Genomic DNA, 20445 nt, shown 5'->3' on the forward strand with positions numbered 1-20445 from the left:
ATTAAAAACCCTATGGAGCAGAGTTCTACTCTAATACGCATGAGGTCGCCATGAGTCAAGACCAACTAGTTTATAAATCACCTAGATCTAACTAACATATATAGAACATTGCATCCAAGAACACAATATACATTCTTCTCCAGTGTACTTGGACCATTGTCCAGGATAGACAATATATTATGTCACAAAGCAAGTCTCAATAAATTTAAAAAGTTTGAAATCATATAAGGTATCTTTTCCAGCCACAACAGAACAAAATTAGAAATTAATAACAGAAGGAAAACTGGAAAATACACAAATACACGGAAATCAAACAACAACTATTAAGGAACCAATGGATCAAGGAAAAAAATCAAGAGAAAATACTGCAAGTTGAATGAAAATGAAAGCAAAACATACAAAATTACGGGACACAGTGAAGGCACCGCTCAGAGGGGAAACATATGGTGGTAATTGTCTACATTAAAAAAGAAAAATATCAAATCAATAACCTAACTTGAGGAACTAGAAAAAGAGCAAACCAAACTCAAAGCAGTAAGATGGAAGGATGTAACAAATATCAAAGCAGAGATAAATGAACTAGACATAAAAAAAAAAAAAATAGAATCAACAAAACCAAAAGCTGGCTTTTTATTAAAAAAATCAACGAAACTGACAAAATTTTAGCTACACTGACAAAGAAAAAGATGCAAATATCTAAAATTATAAAGGGAAGTGGGGGCATTACAACTGATGCCACAGAAATAAAAAGGTTAAGAGAATACTATGAACACTTGCACATCAATAAATTAGATAACTTGGAGAAAATGGAAAATTCCGAGACACATAAACTTTCTACATTGACTCAAGAATAAATAGAAGATCTCAGTACAATCGTAACAAGGAAAGAGATTCAATCAGTAATAAAAAACCTGCCAACAAAGAAAAGTCCTGTACCAGATGAAGTTACTGGGGAATTCTACCAAACATTTATAAAAGAAGTGACTCCAATACTTTTTAAACTTAACCAAAATATAGAAGAGGAGGGAACATTTCCTAACTTGTTCTATGATACCAAACCCAAAGACACCATAAGAAAACTATAGACCAATATTCATGGTGAATACAGATGCAAAAATCCACAACAAAATACTAGCAAACCAAATACAAAGGCATATCAAAAGGCTTATACACTAAGATGAAGTGGGATTTATTCCAAAAATACAAGGGTGGTTCAAGATGAGCAAATCAATCAATGTAACACACTACATTAATACCACAAAGGAAAAGGACCACATGATCATCTCAGCCAATGAAGAAAAGGCATTTGACAAAGCCCAAAATGCTTTCATGATAAAAACAGTCATCAAAGTAGAAATATCCTCTATATGATAAAAGTACAGCTAACAACATACTCAGTGGGAAAACTTAAGAGTTTTCCCCTTAAAATGAGGAACAAGATAAGGAGCCTGCTACTACCACTGGTGGTGTAGCTATGGCTGCTAACCAAAAGGTTGGCAGTTTGAATCCACCAGGCGCTCCTTGGAAACTCTATGGGGCAGCTCTACTCTGTCCTAAAGGGTCACTATGAGTTAGAGTCAACTTGACAGCAATAGGGTTTTTTTTTTTTTTCCACCGCTGCTATTCAAAATTCTACTGGAAGTTCTAGCCAGAGCAATCAGGCAAGAAAAAGAAATAAAAGATATCCAAATCAGAAGGAAGAAGTAAAACTATCCCTTTTTGCAGATGACATGAACCTATATATAAAACCAAAACCAAACCAACCCCATTGGTATCGAGTCAATTCCAACTCATAATGACCCCGAAGGGCAGAGCAGAACTGCCCCAAAGGGTTTCCAAGGAGCAGCTGGTGGATTCAAACTGCTGACCTTTTGGTTAACAGCTGAACTCTTAACCACTGCCACCAAGGCTCCTGATCCTATATATAGAAAACTCCAAAGATGAACATCTAGCTCCACTGGCATAACATAGTTTATAAAGAAAATGTTCCACATTCTACTTTCCTGAGGTAGCGTCCAGGGTCTTAAAAGCTTGTGAGTGCCCATCTAAGATACTCCACTGGTCTCACCCCATCTGGAGCAACGGAGAATGAAGAAAACCAAAGACACAAGGGAAAGATTAGTCCAAAGGACTAATGGACCACAACTACCACAGCCTCCACCAGACTGAGTCCAGCACAACTAGATGATTCCTGGCTACCACCACTGACTGCTCTGACAGGGATCACAACAGGGGGTCTCAGACAGAGCTGGAGAAAAATGTAGAACAAAATTCTAACTCACAAAAGAAGACCAGACTTACTGGCCTGATAGAGACTGGAGAAACCCCAAGAGTATGGCCCAAATGCCATCTGATATGGGATCATTTCCTTGCTGCATGGATTGTTGCAAGAACTCCTGCAGAAGAAGAATGCCTGATACAATCCTAGTGACAAGCTATGGTTTCTGCCGCATTGCCTTCTGAGTAGACTGGGGCCAAATGTTGTTTAAGGTCATCAGTTCTGTGAGTCTGAATGTTTAAAAAAAAAGAGAGCCTAAAAGAAGATCCCCTGATAGATGTTGCACTTTTCAAGCATATGAGTAAATAAAAAGCTGGTAGAATAAAATACCCAAAGTACTGGGAGAAAATAACTTTCAACCTAGAATTGTAGTCCCAGAAAAACAATCTTTTGAGAACAAAGTGAAATAAAGAAAATTTCAGATAAACTAAAGCAGGAAATCTACCATCAATGGATCCTTACTAAAGAAATTTCTAGAAGATGTACTTCAGAATTAAGGAAATTGATCCTAAAAAACAATTCTGAACGGCGCCCAGGCACCCTTTTAACTCAGTACTGGAGTCACTCCTGAGGTTCACCCTTCAGCCAAATATTAGGCCCATAAAACAAAACGAGACTAAATGGGTACACCAGTCAAGGGGCAAGGACGAGAAGGAAGGAGGGGACAGGAAAGCTGATAATGGGAACCCACGGTCAAGAAGGGGACAGTGTTGGCACATCGTGGGATTACCAATCCAATGTCATTAAACAATATGTATACTAATTGTTTAATGAGAAACTAATTTGCTCTGTAAACCTTCATCTAAGGCAAAATAAAAAAAAATTTCTCTTACCCTGAAAAAAAAAAATCTGAGATATGAGACAGAAAGGTGAGCAAAGAAAATTGTAAACTCATGTATAATTCTAAATAAATCTTGATAATATATTATGTCTAATTTGTGGAGTTAAAATAGAGCTAAAACATAGGGCAACAATAACACGTAAGGTCCTTGTAATGTGCAGGAGAGTGAAGATATTATATAACTTCAGATTTTGTTGTGGATGCTGTGGTGGACATACCCTAAGGTGGCCTCCATGTTCACGTAAAATCTGCTCCCCTTGAGTGTTGGTAGGATCTATGACTGTTTCTAACCAAGAGAATAAGGCAAAGGCGGTGGGCTGTCACTTTACCTTAGATAAGACTCTGTATTTGCAGACTGACGAGAGAGACTCTTCTGCTGGCCTTGAACAGCCATCATGTTATGAACCTACCTACAGAGAGGGCCATGTAGAAGGGAACTGAAGGCAGTCTCTAGGACCTGAGGCTGCCTCTAACCAACAGCCAGCAAAAAGCCATGACCCTCAGTCATACAACCACAAGGAAATGAATTCTGCCAACAACCTGAATGAGCTGGAAAGTCAACTCTCTCCCAGTCAAGACTCCAGATAAGAACACCTTGACCGTAGACTTGTGAGGCCCTGAACAAAGGATCCAGCTAAGACATACCCAGACTCTGATCCATAGAAACTGTGAGATAATAAATGTACATTGTTTCAAGAAAACTAATATAGATATAAAATTCCAAAGGTAAGTACTCAAGTATAGAAATAGAGCATATAACTTCCCAATCAGCAGAGGGAAACAAAAAACATGTAAAGAAGAAAAAAAAACGCAACTCAAAAGGAAGCCAAAAAATATAAACATGCTAAATTCTCCATAAGGCATACACTTTCAGGCTGAGTAAAATTCAAAATATATCTGATCTGCTTATTATAAAAGACATATCTAAAATATAAGAACAGAGAAAAGTCAGAACTAAATGGATGTACAAGATGTTGTTGTTGTTGGCTGCTGTCGATTCGACCCCCACCTCATGGCAACCCCACATGTTACAGAAAGAACAGCCCAACGGGGTTTTCTTAGCTGTAATCTTTATGGAAGCAGATCACTAAGCCTTTTCTTCCTCGTAGCCGCTGGGTGGGTTCGAATTGCCAACCTTTTGGTTAGCAGTCGATTGCAAACTCCTTGCACCACCCAGGCTCTTATGCATAAACATCCCTGCATGAACAACTGGAGAACATACATTCTTACATATAACTTAGACCATTTACTAGGTAGTTTTAAAAATGCATTTGGGAATGAAAAAAACACTGACTAAACCAAAAAATGGTAGTTTAAAAAATGCGTTTGGAAATTAAAAAACACTAACTACGTTAATTAATTCAAGCAAAGAAGAAATCCTAAATGAAACTTGAAAATACTTAGATTTGGATAACAAAATTACATCTAAAACATGTCATGTTCAGTGAAAGCAGCATTTTGTGACAAATATATAACTTTTTTTATATAACTTTATGTGGTTATGTTAGAAAAAAGGCTGAATATCAAAGAAAAGCTAGATTCCAACCTAAAATTGCTAAAAAAAACAATAAAATAAACCTAAAGGAAGGAAATAATAAAGAACAAAAAAATAATGAAATAAAATATTCTATACAGAACCAAGAGGTCGGCAGCTTGAATCCACCAGGCGCTCCTTGGAAACTCTATGGGGCAGTTCTACTCTGTCCTATAGGGTTGCTATGAGTTGGAATCGACTCGATGGCAGTGGTTTTTTTTTTTTTTTTTTTTTTTATATACAGAAGATAAAATCAAAAGCTGGTTCTTTGAAAAAACTAATCAAATTAGCAATCCAGGAAAAAAAGAAAGAGGTAATAAATAATCAGTATCCATTTTTGAGATGATGACATACTGATAGATGCAGCAGAAGATAAAAGGATAAGGGAATAATAAACACTATGTCATAAAATTTGAAAAGCAGACAAATCACAGACACAGGCGAGCGCACACACACACAGACCACCTGAAACGAAAGTTTCACAAGCAGTAGTAGGACTTTCTATGCACTAAGTACTCTAATATTTTCTTTTCCTATTCTTTCCTCTTGTGCTAAAAAATATTGAACACAACTAACTACAATTGATTTCAAGACATGTTAATGAAAATAAAGCTAAAGGAATACAGGGTGGAAAAATAAAGAAAACCCAATTATTCCAATAGAAGACAGAAAAGAATTAAAAGAAACCACCAGAAAAGCATGGTAAATAGAAATCACAAAACCAGATGGCAAAAATTAACCAAACTATCAGCAATAACCATAATAAGTGTAATTTAACTCTGATTAAAAGAGAAATTATTAGATTGTTTTTTTTTAAAGTCCAACTATGTTTACATACACACTTAATGAAAAGTGGAACCCCCCCCAAAAAAAAACTATACCAAATACTCAACAAGTGAAAGCTGGTACAGTTACATTAGTAACAGATGAAATAAACTAAGGTAAAAAAGCATAATTAAGGATAAAGAAACTCAATATATAGTGATAAGAGGAATATTTCACCAGAACAATCACTCTAAATTATATGAGGTTAATAATATCACCTCAAAATATTTTAAGCAAAAATTAGAAATTGTGAGATGTTGAAGACCCAAATTACAGTGAGAAATTTTGACAGATTTCTTCAGTTGTCACTAAGTCAAGCAGAAAAAAATTAGTAACGATACAGAGATTTGAACAGCATAATCGTTTGATCTAAAGAATATATATAAAGCTCTGTACGCATCAATTAAAGCATCTACACTCATCTCTATTACACATAAAAATACTGCCCGTCAACCAGGCCACAAAGTAAATCTCAATACCCAAATACTCATATCATGTGGACCTCTTAAAAAATATTAGCTAAATGAAAAAAAAAAAAAATCAGTAAGCTAAGGGACTGATGTAAGAAATTAGAAATTAGATAAGGAAAACTAGATTATGCTCAAAGAAAAGTACAGAGAAGAAAAATAATAAAGATGACAGGAAGAGAGATGACTATGATAAGACTAATTTTGTAAAATATATTTGATTATTGCCATTGTAGTATTTGTAATTATTTCGTTTATTAATTCACTTACCCATTTCATTCAAGAAAAATATACTAACCCCTGATTCAGAGATGAAATTATTTCTACAAGCTGGATATCTATTTGGTCAATAATTATTTACATTGTTATCCGCGACAGGCATATGTGGTGGTATGGAGTGATAATAGTTATAGTTCAATAAAGCAGGTAAGATGAGTATATAAATGATACAAAATATAAAGTAATAAATTCCATATATTGCTCTGGAAATTCAGAGGAGGGAGAGAGAAATTCTGATTGGGATTAGGGAGGAGGTAGCCTTGAAATATAAGTAGGATTTGAATATGCATGGATGGGAAGAAAAGGCAGAAGGGCAGTTACAAATTCAAGGCAGGCAACGTAAGGCAAAGTATCACTAACATGAACAGTGAATGGTTCTGGTTAGAACACAGCCTAAAGGAGAAGCAAAGGCTGCAAAGGTAGACTGGGGCTCTAATGCTAGGCTGAAGTGAGATGTCATTCCATAGGGGATAGATGGGTGGGTACAGGGGCTATCGCTGAAGTTTTTCTGTTCTGTTTTGTTTTAGCAGGGGTAGTGATAAAAAAGCTCCAGGAAAATTGCTTAGGGGCCTATTCCTATAGGTAAAAAAAAAAAAGCAGGGGTTAAAGAAGTCTGAGTTAGTATAACTAGAGTAAGAACAGAGAGATGAGAGAGAGAAAGGACAGAATTAGGATTTGATAACTGGACAAGGGGGGCAATGATGGAGTCAAACGAGTCTAGGGTTTCTCAGTGACAAGAAAGACAAAAAAAAAAAAAATGAAATAAAATATTCTATACAGAACCAAGAGGTCGGCAGTTTGAATCCACCAGGTGCTCCTCAGAAACTCTACAGGCAGTTCTAATCTGTCCTATAGGGTCACTATGAGTCGGAATTGACTCGATGGCAGTGGGTTTTTTGGTTACCCATCCATCAGTCGTACTGTGGTGACTTGCATTTTGCTGGAAGCTATGCGACTGGTATTTCAAATACTAGCAGGGTCACCTATGGTAGATAGGTTTCAGCAGAGATGCCAGAGTAAGGTAAGCTAGGAAGAAAGGTCTGGCAATCTACTTCTATTTAGCCAATGAAATCCAATGGATCACAACAGAATACTGTTTGATATGGTACTGGAAAATGAGCCCCCTAGGCGGAAAGGCACTCAAAATGCACAGTGGCTGCAACAATGGACTTGAGCACACCAATGATTGTGAAGATGGTGAGTGACCTAGTAGCTTTTCATTCTGTTGTACGTGGGGTCATCATGAGTCAGAGCCAACTAAAGCAACTAACAACATGTTACTCTTAAACTGTGATATCAGGAAGAAATTAGGAGTATTCCTAAATCTTGTGTGGTTGCCCATTACCTTCCTAAATCTTGTGTGGTTGCCCATTACCTTTCATTGGTAACTTTTTGAAAATATGATAAAAACACATCTATTCAAGGTACAAAAGCAAGCGAAAACCTAGGATTCTTCCCATTTCAACAACTCTCCAAAATTCAGTACTCTTAATTCTTTCTTTCAACTTTTCCATCAATGTATAACAGAGCAGTTCTATTCTGCACACATGAGGTCGACATGAGTCAGAATCGAATCCATGGCAACTAACAACATAACAGACATATAGTAAACAGACAAATACTAATTGTGCAGCTTGATGGAGCAAGTAGTCTGCTCACAATGCAATTAAATTAGATATAAATAAGACAGATAACAAAAATTCCTATGTTAAAGAAGAAAGCATATTTGCGCTATGAACTTTCACCTAAAGCACAATAAAATTATATATAAAAAAAGAAGCATAACGGGAAAATTTGTTTTAAACTTAAAAGTGAACAATAGTATAAAATTTGTAAAATGCAGCTAAAGCATATTTGGAAATTTTTATTGGTAAATATTGCATACTAGAAAAGAAGGCTAAAAATCAATGAGCTGAAGAACAAATTTAAGGATTCATATTACCTGATTTTAAGACTTACTGAGCGAGCTACAGTTAACAAGACTACTTGGTATTGGCAAATAGGTAGGTATATAAGTCAATGGACTAGAACAGTCCATAAACAGACCCACGCTTATATGGTCAATTGATTTTTGACAAAGGGGCAAAGGCAATTCAACAGAGAAAAAATAGTTTTTCACTCATGTAACCACCACCCAGATCAAGATATAAAATGTTTGTATCTCTGAATTATTAAATGCTTTTGTTCTGATAAGCATTTTAGTTTCATTTTATGAATGCCACATGCCATAGTCCCTTAAAAAGGATTCAGAATGAATAATAAGGTTAAGTGAATCTCAGGAGTTGTACTTAAAAGCCATTTCTTCAATTTTTTCTGAGATTTATGGCCTTTGTCAAGTCCCTTAATTTCTCATTTTCCCCTTATTTTCTCTATTTCCTACCCCTTTTTCCCTAAGGTTTTTAGGAGAATGAAATATAAAAACATCAATCAAGGATAGGGTTGCTAAAGAAACTTTTTAGGGTGATGGGAATGTTCCGTATCTTGATGTGGTAGTGGCGATCTCACAGGTGCAAACATTTGTCAAAATTCATTAATTGTGCACTTTAAGTGAATGTAGTTTATTACGAAAAGATTATGTCAGTAAAGGGATTAAAAAATTAAAGAAGAATATTGTCTAGCAAATGGCAGGCATTAAATAATTATCAGTTTGTTCCTCCATCCCTTTCCTTTAAATATCCACTTGAGAGGAAAAATATCTAATCACTATTCTCCATATGAAATTCCTTAAAAACTTCTTGAGATTATTGTGAGGTTATTCCTCTTACTCTTCTCCAGATTTAAATCCCAATTTCTGTTACTTTTCCTATTTTATTTTTGAAATTTTACTTTTCTATCCTTTTATTTAGTAAGATCTTAAATCTAGATTAAGTTAAAGAATAAAAACAGTTATTTCACACACATGCTGAAAAATAACTTGAGGTTCCTTAGGTGCTCTGTTCGCTAACGCCCATGGGCCTCAGTGGGAGTACTATGTTGCTAACTCATGTACTGAAAGAAGGGTATTCTATCCCCCTTAAATCCAACTCAAACAAACTCACGGGAAGCCAGCTGCACAAACGTTATTTTGAAGTCTTTTAGTGATCACTGGTTATGTCTATACTCCCAAAGTGAATCATATTATTTTCAGCAATAGTGGTTAAGACATGCTTCTTTTTTTAATTTGCTGCCACCATTAGAAAAATTTGTCTTCATTTTCTTTCTGATATATCAAGCTTAAGTTTTGGTATCAACACAGTTATGCATCTGTGTGTTCTAAAATCATAGCAAAATCTCTCACGGTGGGCTAGTCTACATTAGCAAGTTCTCTGTTTTGTCAGCCATAGTAAACATAGAATGTCTTCCCTAAATTGTTAAGATAGAGTTCATGAAAATGGATTATTAAAAACCCATTTTAATCTACTACAAATTGCTACTACCAATTTTCAAAGTAAACACCTTGGCAAGTGAGATTTTGATGTGTCACTTTGTTTTAAAAATACAATTTTGTTCTATATAAAAATAAAAGAATATTCCTCACACTTCATCTTACACATTTTGTTCACTGCTTATCATTTCTCAAAGAAGTTAGAGGATGATAGAAAATAAAATTACCCTCTCCCCCGAGTCCATTTCACTCACCTACAAAACGGGCTGGGAATAGTAGGTATCACATAACAAATTCCCCCATTCAGGCAAAATGATCTGTGATTGAGACCACAGGGTTCTTCGTGATCTACAACACACAAACACACACATATGAAATACAGAAAGGCAAATTAAAGCTTTTCTAATGCCACAAGGAATAGGGATTACTACTTTCGACTACAGTAGTGATTCTAAAAATCAGAATGAAGAATTGATTCTCAAAATGAAAGACTTAATCTCATTCCTTATTTGATAAGCAGGAACTTCTATCTCTGAGACTATGACCCTTTACAGCTATAGAACAGAAACAGGCAATCTCTATATTAGTTCAAAAAGAGATGATCAGGATCTTGGAATAAACAGCAGCCTTTCTTTTTTTTTTTTTCTCATTTAGTACAGAGCTTCTGAAGTTTTGTTTAGCAACTAAAGATATGTTTAGTGTCTGAATCCCTTTCTTCCTCTCTGGATCCTCTCCACTCCAAGGATGCAGATTCTTATCTTTTCTATTAGGTCTCAAACACATTCACATCTCAGACTGCAGCAGGAAAAAGATTTAGACAATTGAAGTAAATTCTGATTTCAAAAATAATCCTAAATATTTCTATATATGACAATCTTAACATCAAAAAACAAAAATAAAATAATCTTTGAACATTTTGATTTACAAGGAGATTTTAGCTAGTAACTGTAAGGACATATCTAAAGTTCTAAAATAACATTAAAAACCTAAATGATCGCTTGATATACAACCAAAATCTTCAGAATATTAAGACAAAAAAGGATAAGAATTTCTTTCTGCTTCCCTTTCTTTCTCACCCTCCTCTTTTTCCATCCTTCCAATCTTCTTTACCTTTGACTTGTCCTCTACAATTCTCTTTGCCTTCCCTCTCTTCTTAGTACCTCTCCATCTTCCCCTCCCCTTTTAAATTCCTTTCCTTTGGCTTATGGTCACCAAAGCCATTGTAGATATATTTAAAATAACAGTAGTAACATTAATTGAGTCACTATACTCCTGCTTATGATTAGAAGAGCTAATTATTGACTACTTTATCTTTCAGCCTTAAAAAGGTAATTACATTGCTTTAAAATGATTGCTTCATGATTGTTTCTGTCTATGAAAATGACCTAGAATCATCTGATGTGAAGAAGAAAATGGCATTACTCCTATTTGGCATCCATTTTGGCACTTAAAAAAAAAACACAACATTAAGTTTTAAAAAATTATCTAACATTTACCACTAAAATATCAATATCTATTATTAAGATATCATTGGTATGAGCCAGATATCTCCACAACCTGAATTTGAAAACTTAATTTTTTACTTTATAATTTAGAAGACTCTATTTCAACATCATATTATAACTATAAAATCATATAACTATAAAAGTATAAAAACAGAAAGAGGAAAACAGAGCTACAATGAATTTCAGTGGAAAAAAGGAAACCAGATATTTTTCTTTCTCACACAGTGCCATGCTTCTTTATAACTAACTTTTAATAATACCTACAATTTTCCAGGAATAATTTGGCTAATGACTAAAATCCCACTTAACATTACATCGCATCAGAAAGTCATCAGGTTGAGTATTCCATTGAGAATGGAGTATAAGTTTATCTTAGAATGTTTCTTCTGGCTGAAATTAATGTCGTCCTTGATTTTAACTGGATTATAACCAGACATGGTTGAACAACCTAGTATTTATCAGAAAAGAAAACTTACCTAATCCGAATCACTACCTTTGAATCTGTTTTTTTTTCAGTTTAATTTGTTATTCGAGAAGTTGTTATCAGATATAGAGTAAGCCATTAAGTTGTCACAGCTTGTAAAAAAGCAGTAAAATATATAAATCTAAAATAAAAGTCTTATAAATGATGGTCTTTCAAAACCAAAATATTTCAGAACTTCTAAACAATTTCAGAGGGTGAGAAAAATATAGCCTTGTGTTAAATACGCATTATTAATATTTTTTGTTCTATTGCTATATGACACACATTGATAAAAGTAAAAACTTATGAGAAATTACCTGTTGGCATCTTAATATTTAAGTAGTTTCATTCTTGGCCAAAAGTTTAGGGTTGAAAGCAGCACCTAAAATGGTTTAAAATGAATAATTTAGGAAAGTCTTCTTTGGGGGCCATTATAAAATACTCTAATATCAATACTTCTTTAAACGTAACAAATAATTAAGACACTTGTATACCAGTGAAAAAATTCTTTGGTTAGAGCATCTATTTTTTAGATACTTACTACACATCAATAAAAACATCTGAATCGATAAAACTAAAAGTATAATAAATTCTATTATAAAGTATAAATACAGTATAAATTAAAAAAAAAAGTATAAATAAACTAAAAAAAACAAAATATAAGTGCAGTAAATACAAATCACTACCTAAATAGTGTAATGTAATCTTAAATCTCTCTCTGGAAAAATAAGTTTTATTTCTGATGAACACTGTTAAGTCGTCGTATATGATATGAGATTATATCTGAAAGATAAGAGCCAGTAAATGAAACTGAATGACCTGAATTGACTTTTTGCTTTTTCGTAAAGCCTAGTTCTAATCTGACTTTTAAGGAGAATCATTACCTTCCAAATTTTCAGTTTATTGAAAATGACCAAAAACACACTACAGAAAAATCTTTAACAGCGTTTAAGATGTTTGCATTTCTATACACCTTGAAGGTTTCTACGAAGGTACTCTCAAGTTTACTGTGGATTACATAACGTTTACCAATCTATACATGCCTTTCTTTTAAAAAATGCCTGCCATCTGGCAGAGCAAAGAGCTTGCGTGTGAAGTCATCGGCTATAACAGAAGCAAAGGAATCAAAACATATTTGAAGAGATGGATTTATACTTACAGTATGACTATAAACTCTCAAGTTTGTTTTATAAAGGGGATTTACTCCTAATTTAAGCACAAAGGCTTTTAACAGAAATCTCAATTGACAACGCCCTACTAACACAGGTGTAATATCAAGGCCTTCTCCCAAAGCCAAGTGCTTTCTTATACAGACAAGGTGGGGGCAGGGTAGAGACAGAACATGAAACCTACTGATATTTAACTTGAAATAATCACTGGCTCACTCTATGAGTTTCTTTTTTTTCCAAACAAACAGGGCTTACCTCAAACTTACATTCACACAAAAAATAAATTTTGCTGGTCATACAGCGTCTCAAAAATTTTTGAAAACTGCAGACTACAGCAGCTGTGCCTGGCATTTTAGAACTGACGTCAAAAATCTGATTTATACGGTTGCAGTGTGGGTGAGATTGAGACAAAGACCAAGGTGTGTACAGAGGTCAGGCACCCGCCAAGGGAACCACCCCTTTTCAAGTCCACACGTTCAGAGTTGCAAATGGAGCAGAATTTTATTTAGAAAAGGAGTTGTACTAACTGGACTCCCAAACCACTGCCCAATTTCTAAAGTTATGAAATAAACCACATTGTTTAGACTCCTTACTTATCTTTGCGTGTCCGAATAATTCAAGAGTGTTGTGTAAGTTCGGGAAGAAAAGGAATTTTAATGTGGCGCTAATGGACAAGTGTTCCAACAAGGTTTTTTAAGAAAAGGAATTTCCTTACAAACCACATAAAAATTTATATAAATGACGGCTTGAAAAATTTATAAAACTGAAAGTAGGAAATAACAGAACATATAACACCACGTTCAATTGGAAATATATATATGAAATGATAATTATTGAGCTAATACTAATATTATTGCAAAGCTATAATATATGCATAAGGAAAGCTATGAGTTTAAAATCATAATTTTAATATTAACAAAAACTATAATTTTTTTGTTTAAATGAGGTACAGGGTTCTTCATCATATAATTATCTAAAGTATCGGAAGCATTTAGATGGTTATCTTTTCTAAAACCACAATTTAGACAACATCACTACTTGATTGATGTAAACCACTGAAACTACTGTGTTTGTTAGGTTTTTTTTTTTTTTTTTAAGAAAACATTAAAATAAACTCATATGATCCCACACTCGGAAAACAAATCTTTCCACTATTACATATTATCTCCTACATTCAAGGGCAGTTTTTACATAGTAATAATTATTATATGTACACATATATAAATATGTATGAATACTAGTTTATATTTAAATCATTTTACTTTTTTTATTGAACTTTAGATGAAGGTTTACAGAACAAACTAGTTTCTTATCAGTTAGTACATACACTGTTGTATGGCATTGCTTAACAACCCTATGACATGTCAACACTCTCCCTTCTCAGCCCTGGGTTCCCTATTATAGCTTTCCTGTTCCCTCCTACTTTCCAGTCCCTGCCCCAGGGCTGGTGAGCCCCTTTAGTCTTATTTTGTTGCATGGTCCTGTTCACTCTTTTGCTGAAGAGTGAACCTCAGGAGTAACCACATTATTGAGCTGAAAAGGTGTCTGGGGTCCATACTCTCAGGGTTTTCTCCAGTCTCCGTCAGGCCAGCAAGTCTGGTCTTTCTTTTATATGTAAATCATTTTGCTACGTAGCGTTTGAATTTCAAATTGTTTTTATAAAAAAAATCAATATCCTTTATTATTTTATTGAACTATGGAACTATGATGCTGTTCACTAACATGAAATGACTACTATATTATTTGTAGGAGGTAATCTGTGACTTCATCTATGACATTCAAGGTATATTTATTAGGAGATGTCTCATGGCAGTTGTTTTTGTATTGGTTATTTTTTGAACAATGCAAATAAATTTGGGGGACCATGTGATTTTAAAATCGAAAATCTGATGATTTCCAAGCTAACTTTTCACTCTAAAAGCAAGCCTTGGTCTTTAAGAACAATTTATTTGTCCATCCATCTATCAACAAACAGGTACTAAGTGGCCTACTACCCTTAAACAGTCTCTTGTTGGGTGGAATAATGACAAACATAATTACAACAATATTTACAGTTGACTTATATAAACCCTATCTTGACTTACACAAAAACGACAATTTCATTTTACTCAGTATATTGATTGGAAGCCTGGTGGCACAGTGGTTAAGAGCTTGGCTGCTAACCAAAAGGTCAGCAGTTCAAATCCACCACTGTTCCTTGGAAATCCTATGGGGCAGTTCTACTCTGTCCTATAGGGTCGCTATGAGTCACAATCGACTCGATGGCAACGAGTTTGGGTTTTTTTTTTTTTTAATATATTAGTTAATAGTATGTTAGCTAATATATTCTCACAGACACATATATATGTTACTATATTAACACAGGAAACCCTGGTGGTGTAGTGGTTAAGAGTTCGGCTGCTAACCAAAAGGCTGGCAGTTTGAATTCACCACGTTCTCCCTGGAAACCCTGTGGGGCGGTTCTACTCTGTCCTACAGGGTTGCTATGGGTCAGAAACAAATCAATGGCTACGGGTTTGGTTCATACAAAAGAAATACTTAACTGTAAAGATTCTAAGAGGAAGTAGTATTTGTGCTAAGGCCTGCAAAATGAGTAGGAGTTTTTAAACAGAGGGATGAACATTCTCGACAGAGATTACAGCATGCTCGAAGGCACAGAGGAAAGAGTCCTAGTGTGTTCCGATGATTACGGGTAGATCAGCAGGCTGGGATGTGGGCAGAGTGTGAGAGAGGGAGTGTCTGTTGGTTTTTAGGAGGGTGGGATGGTGAGGGAAAGAATGGCGAGAATAGACAGTGGAAAATAGGCAGGCTCCGGGTTGTAGACTTTACCTCAAAGGCAATGGGGAGCCTTTGAAGATTGTTATGAATTAAACTGTGTCCCCCCCAAAAGGTAAGTTAAAGTCCTAACCCCTGCACCTGTGAATGTGACCCTGTTTGGAAATAGGGTCTTTGAAGATGTTATCAGTTCTTCAGCATGAGGTTATACTAGAGTAGGTTGGGTCTTAATCCTGTATGACTGGTGTTCTTATAAATAAGAAGATACATAGAAACAGAGTGGTAGAGGAAGGATGGCCATTTAATGACAGACGCAGATGCATCTGCAAGCCAAGGGACAGCAATCTGAAAAGGAAATTAAGAAAACAATTCTACTTATAACAGCATCTAAAAGAATAAAATACCTAGGAATAAACTTAACCAAGAGGTGAAAGACTTACACAAAGAAAAGTATAAAAACACTGCTGAAAGAGATCAAAGAAGACTTAAATGTGAAGGCATTCCATGATTGCGGATTGTAAGACTTAACATTGGTAAGATGTCGATGCTATCCAAAGTGATTCAACACGATCTCAATCAAAATTTCAACAGTCTTCTGGACTCGGCACTGGTTTTTTTTCTTTGCAGAAATGGAAAAACCAGTATTCAAATTTATATGGAATTACAAGAGGCTCCAAACAGCCAAGGCAATCTTGAAGAAAAAGAACAAAGCAGGACTCACACTTCTGATCTATAACTCTAATGAAGTCTAGGATACTTTGTCTCTAAATTTACCCTAAAAATTGAAAACCTATTAACACTTTTATTATTATGCCTATATAAATATTATTCACTGCAGATCCATGTAGTACATAAGAATAACAATTTCCTCTTTTGTTTCAGTGTCACAATACCTGGGCCACTTACAAAAGAATATTTCTAACATCAAGATAACAGATTTCTCTTACACTCTATAAGCTGACTCAAGTCATGTTGTTGTTGTGTGCCGTTGAATTCATTCTGACCCAGCAGCCCTATATGACAGAGTAGAACTGCCTCATTGGGTTTCCTAGTCTCATCTTTTTTCCTGTAGAGCTGCTGGGTGGGTCTGAACCACCAACCTTCTGGTTAGCAGCTGAGCACTTGACTCTTATGCCACCAGGGCTCCTCGACTAAAACCATACCACATTTTAATTTGCGTCTTATTTGTACTATGTTTTTTATATATCTTTTTGTTTTCCTGCAGTTTAGAGTTTCCTTTTTCTTTTGGCTACAGAATAATGTGCTTCATAATAACATCGCAAATATTGAACATCTTAATCATATTATGTATTATATGTACCCCCTTTTTATTTTCTGAGACATTCCTTCCAAAGCCCTTCTTTACTTCCTACTCAAATCTAGACTGAATGTTCTCTAGAATGGCTACTGAGTTTAGCTGTCATTCCAGAATTTCCTTTCATTGTTCTTCTGGATTGGTTTCAGTTTCCTAGATTTATATTCCATGTCTTCCTTTTTAGTTTACTCTTTCATTTTGCTGGAGTGCATCATCAATTGACTTCCTAAAACATGATGCCATAGAAGTAAACTTTGAATTCCTGCATGACTAAAGATATCTGTCTTCTGTCTTCACATATGAATGATAGTATTTGGCTGGTCATATTAATTTACATTGAAACAATTTCTTCTCAATTTTGACGACATTGCTCTGTTTTCTTCCATATCCAGTGATATAGATGAAAAGTCTGATGTAAGTCTCATTATTAAAACCTTGTGGGTAAACTTGTTTTTCCTCCCTGGAAGTATTTAAGACATTTTATGCTCGAGATTCTAAAATTTTATGAGAATGAGACCTAATTTAATCTTCATAAAATATGCCCAACTGAGGTCAAACAAGGCTGGTTCAGTATTCAGTAACCCAGTGTTTGTGGGATCTTATAGAACATAACTACTGTGAATAATGACAATCGACTGTATTTTCCTTCTGTTTTTTGATAAACGTTCCAGGAGTTTTTTTTTTTTTTTTTTTCAATTGTACCTTTTATCCCTGCCATTGACTTTTTTTTTTTTTTTTATTAACTTTAGCACTCATGTTTTTAATCTGTAAATGGCTCTTTATTCTCTTAATATTCATTTTCCATAGCTGTTCTTGTTTTAGTGATGTAACATGATCTCAAATCTTTGGATTATGTTTTTCTGTTTATCTTGGCCTTTCTCTTTGTTGCTTTTCCTCAAATGTTTGCTAAGCCCTGGATGTCTGCTCACATTTAAACACACAGTACTTGGTTGGCTGACTATTCTAGATGAGAGGCTCACATTTAAACACGCAGTACTTGGTTGGCTGACTATTCTAGATGAGAGGCGTGGATTCCTCTGCAGTTGTGTAAGTAGGTCTGTTTTCCAATAGACCTCACACCCTGAGTGGGAAGTAGGATTAGGTGCCCTATGTACCTGGATAGGACATTTGACTTGGTAGGTTTATTTTCAGGAAGAGCTGGTAGGGAGCCAGCTATCAGATTTCAACGTTATGGGATGGCAGAATGAAGAGGACCTTATTCTACAGCAGGGTGTCACCAGACCAGGGCTTTGAACCTGTCTGTTCCAGTTCAAACCCCTGCTGAGAACTTGCATTTCTAATAAGGTCCCTGCTGAGCATTTGTACTTTTACTCCAGATATACTGAATCAGAATCTACATTTTAACGAGATTCCTGGGTGATTCTTGTGTATAACTTCCTTGAAACTTGTTAGAAATGCAAATCTTAGCTGGGAACTTGTTAGAAATGCAGATTCTCTCATATGGATTTGAACCAGAAGCCTGCCGCAAACTACAGACATAGGCCAGATTGTTTTTGCATGACCCTTTTAAAGGGGTGTGACATACACACACACACACACACACACACACACACAAAATACAGAGGACTATGCCACAGCAATCACACAACCATAACCTTATGGCCTGCAAACCCTAAAATACTAGTCAGCAGACCTTTTACAGAAAGTTTGCTGACCTCTGTTCCACAGCCAACAATGATGTTGGAAGCCCTAGCTTCCCTTAGATTTCAATTAATTTCTTTAAAAAAGAGACTTCTCTTTTCCTTGGGATTATACACCTGACTGCCCCCATTCCCATTTTGCATGGGTGAAGAGGCAGGTGGATACTAGTACCACAACTGCTTTTTATATTGCTCTTCAATTACTCACTTCCTCACCTCCCCGTTTTCAGTCCTATTACTCAGCTGTTCTCTGTCCAGCCTACTAAGTCTGAAGGCTCTCTGGGGTTCTCACAGGGGGAAAAAATGGCTCCCATTTCACTGCAGCCTCTTCATAGCACATTCTGGGGTGTGGCTTCCTGCACTGTTTAATCCCTAACATCTGTTTTCCATCTTCCAGAAATCCGGTGAAATCACATGTCTACTGATGATCCCCTAACTCTCCCTTCGTTTTTTTATTTGCCATTTTAGATTTATTCCTTTTCATGTCTCCCTACTCTATTTTAATGAGGCTTAGGTAGAGACCAGAGCATAATTCAAGTGCTCAGTACACCATCTTGAACCAGATGGCAAGACTTCGTCTCACATACTTTGGACGTATTATCAGACAGGACTAGTCCCTGGAGAAGGGTATACTTGGTAAGGTAGAGAGTCAGCAAAAAAGAGGAAGATCCTCAATGAGATGGACTGACACAGTGGCTGTACCAATGGGCTCAAACATAGGAACAAATATTAGGATGGCACAGGATCGGCACTGTTTCATTCTGTTGTACGTGGAGTCACTATGAGTAGGAACTGACTCGACTACACCTAACAACAACGGTTCAAGCTGCCACTACGTATTTGGTCTTCAACAGTTAAGCAACTGTAAATCCTCCTGAAAGACCAACATGAGCAAAAGAAAGCGTTATGCATTAAAATTTTTTTTGTTAACTTAATAAGGAGCTTCTGTATTTTTATATAATAATGGAGCCACTGTGTGTGTTTATACACACACACACACCAAAAAACCAAACCAAACCCATTGCTGTTGAGTCAATTCCAATTCATAGCAACCCTACAGGACACAGTAGATCTGCCCCATAAGGTTTCCAAGGAGCAGCTGGTGGGTTTGAACTGCTGACCTTTTGGTTAGCAGCCGAGCTCTTAACCATTGCGCCACCAGGGCTCACACACACATACACACCAATATTTTTTTTTTATTAACTTTTATTGAGCTTCAAGTGAATGTTTACAAATCAAGTCAGACTGTCACATATAAGTTTATATACATCTTACTCCGTACTCCCACTTGCTCTCCCCCTAATGAGTCAGCCCTTCCAGTCTCTCCTTGCGTGACAATTTTGCCAGCTTCCAACTCTCTCTATTCTCCCATCCCCCCTCCAGACAGGAGATGCCAACACAGTCTCAAGTGTCCACCTGATATAATTAGCTCACTCTTCATCAGCATCTCTCTCCTACCCACTGTCCATGCCCTTTCATGTCTGATGAGTTGTCTTCGGGGATGGTTCCTGTCTTGACACACCAATATTTTTGTAGCATGGTGGAATCTTAGCATCTAATCACCCAAGGCTTCTACTCTCACTATAAATTTGATAAAAGAAAACAAAATTGGTACTTTTTAGAAATATGGATACAAACTATATGGAATATTCTATCTAGTTAATTGAGAAGAATAGAGATGACATGCATATTTTTAAAAACAGGAAATAATTTTTATACAAAGCAATGTTCCGTGAAAAAGAACATGTATAACTACCTTTTCCTAATGCTTTGCAATAAGAAATAAGAGGTTTTATTAAACATGTAAGCTGAAGTGATAAAATCCTACAGCACCATTAATGGTAATAACAGCTTTAATCTTCAGAACTCAAACTCATTTCAACTTACAACATTAAATCTCACTTTTAGAGTACAGAAAAATGACACATATTACAAAATTAGAAACTAAAACTCCGAAAGCTTAAATCAC

General features: G+C 35.6%; 1 protein-coding gene across 1 annotated transcript in view; it reads right to left on the reverse strand.

The window, feature by feature from the left end:
- Positions 1-10680, reverse strand: part of NRG4 (neuregulin 4) — a 79183-nt gene extending 68503 nt beyond the window's left edge. The window contains exons 1-2 of the mRNA XM_064296143.1: positions 10665-10680; positions 9843-9936 (exon numbers count right to left, since the gene is read on the reverse strand). Of these exons, the coding sequence (XP_064152213.1) occupies positions 9843-9936; positions 10665-10680 (110 nt within the window). The remainder of the gene's footprint in view (positions 1-9842; positions 9937-10664) is intronic.
- Between the last annotated feature and the right edge of the window lie 9765 nt (positions 10681-20445).

Source organism: Loxodonta africana, chromosome 13 (assembly GCF_030014295.1).
Source record: "Loxodonta africana isolate mLoxAfr1 chromosome 13, mLoxAfr1.hap2, whole genome shotgun sequence".
Taxonomy (NCBI): domain Eukaryota; kingdom Metazoa; phylum Chordata; class Mammalia; order Proboscidea; family Elephantidae; genus Loxodonta; species Loxodonta africana.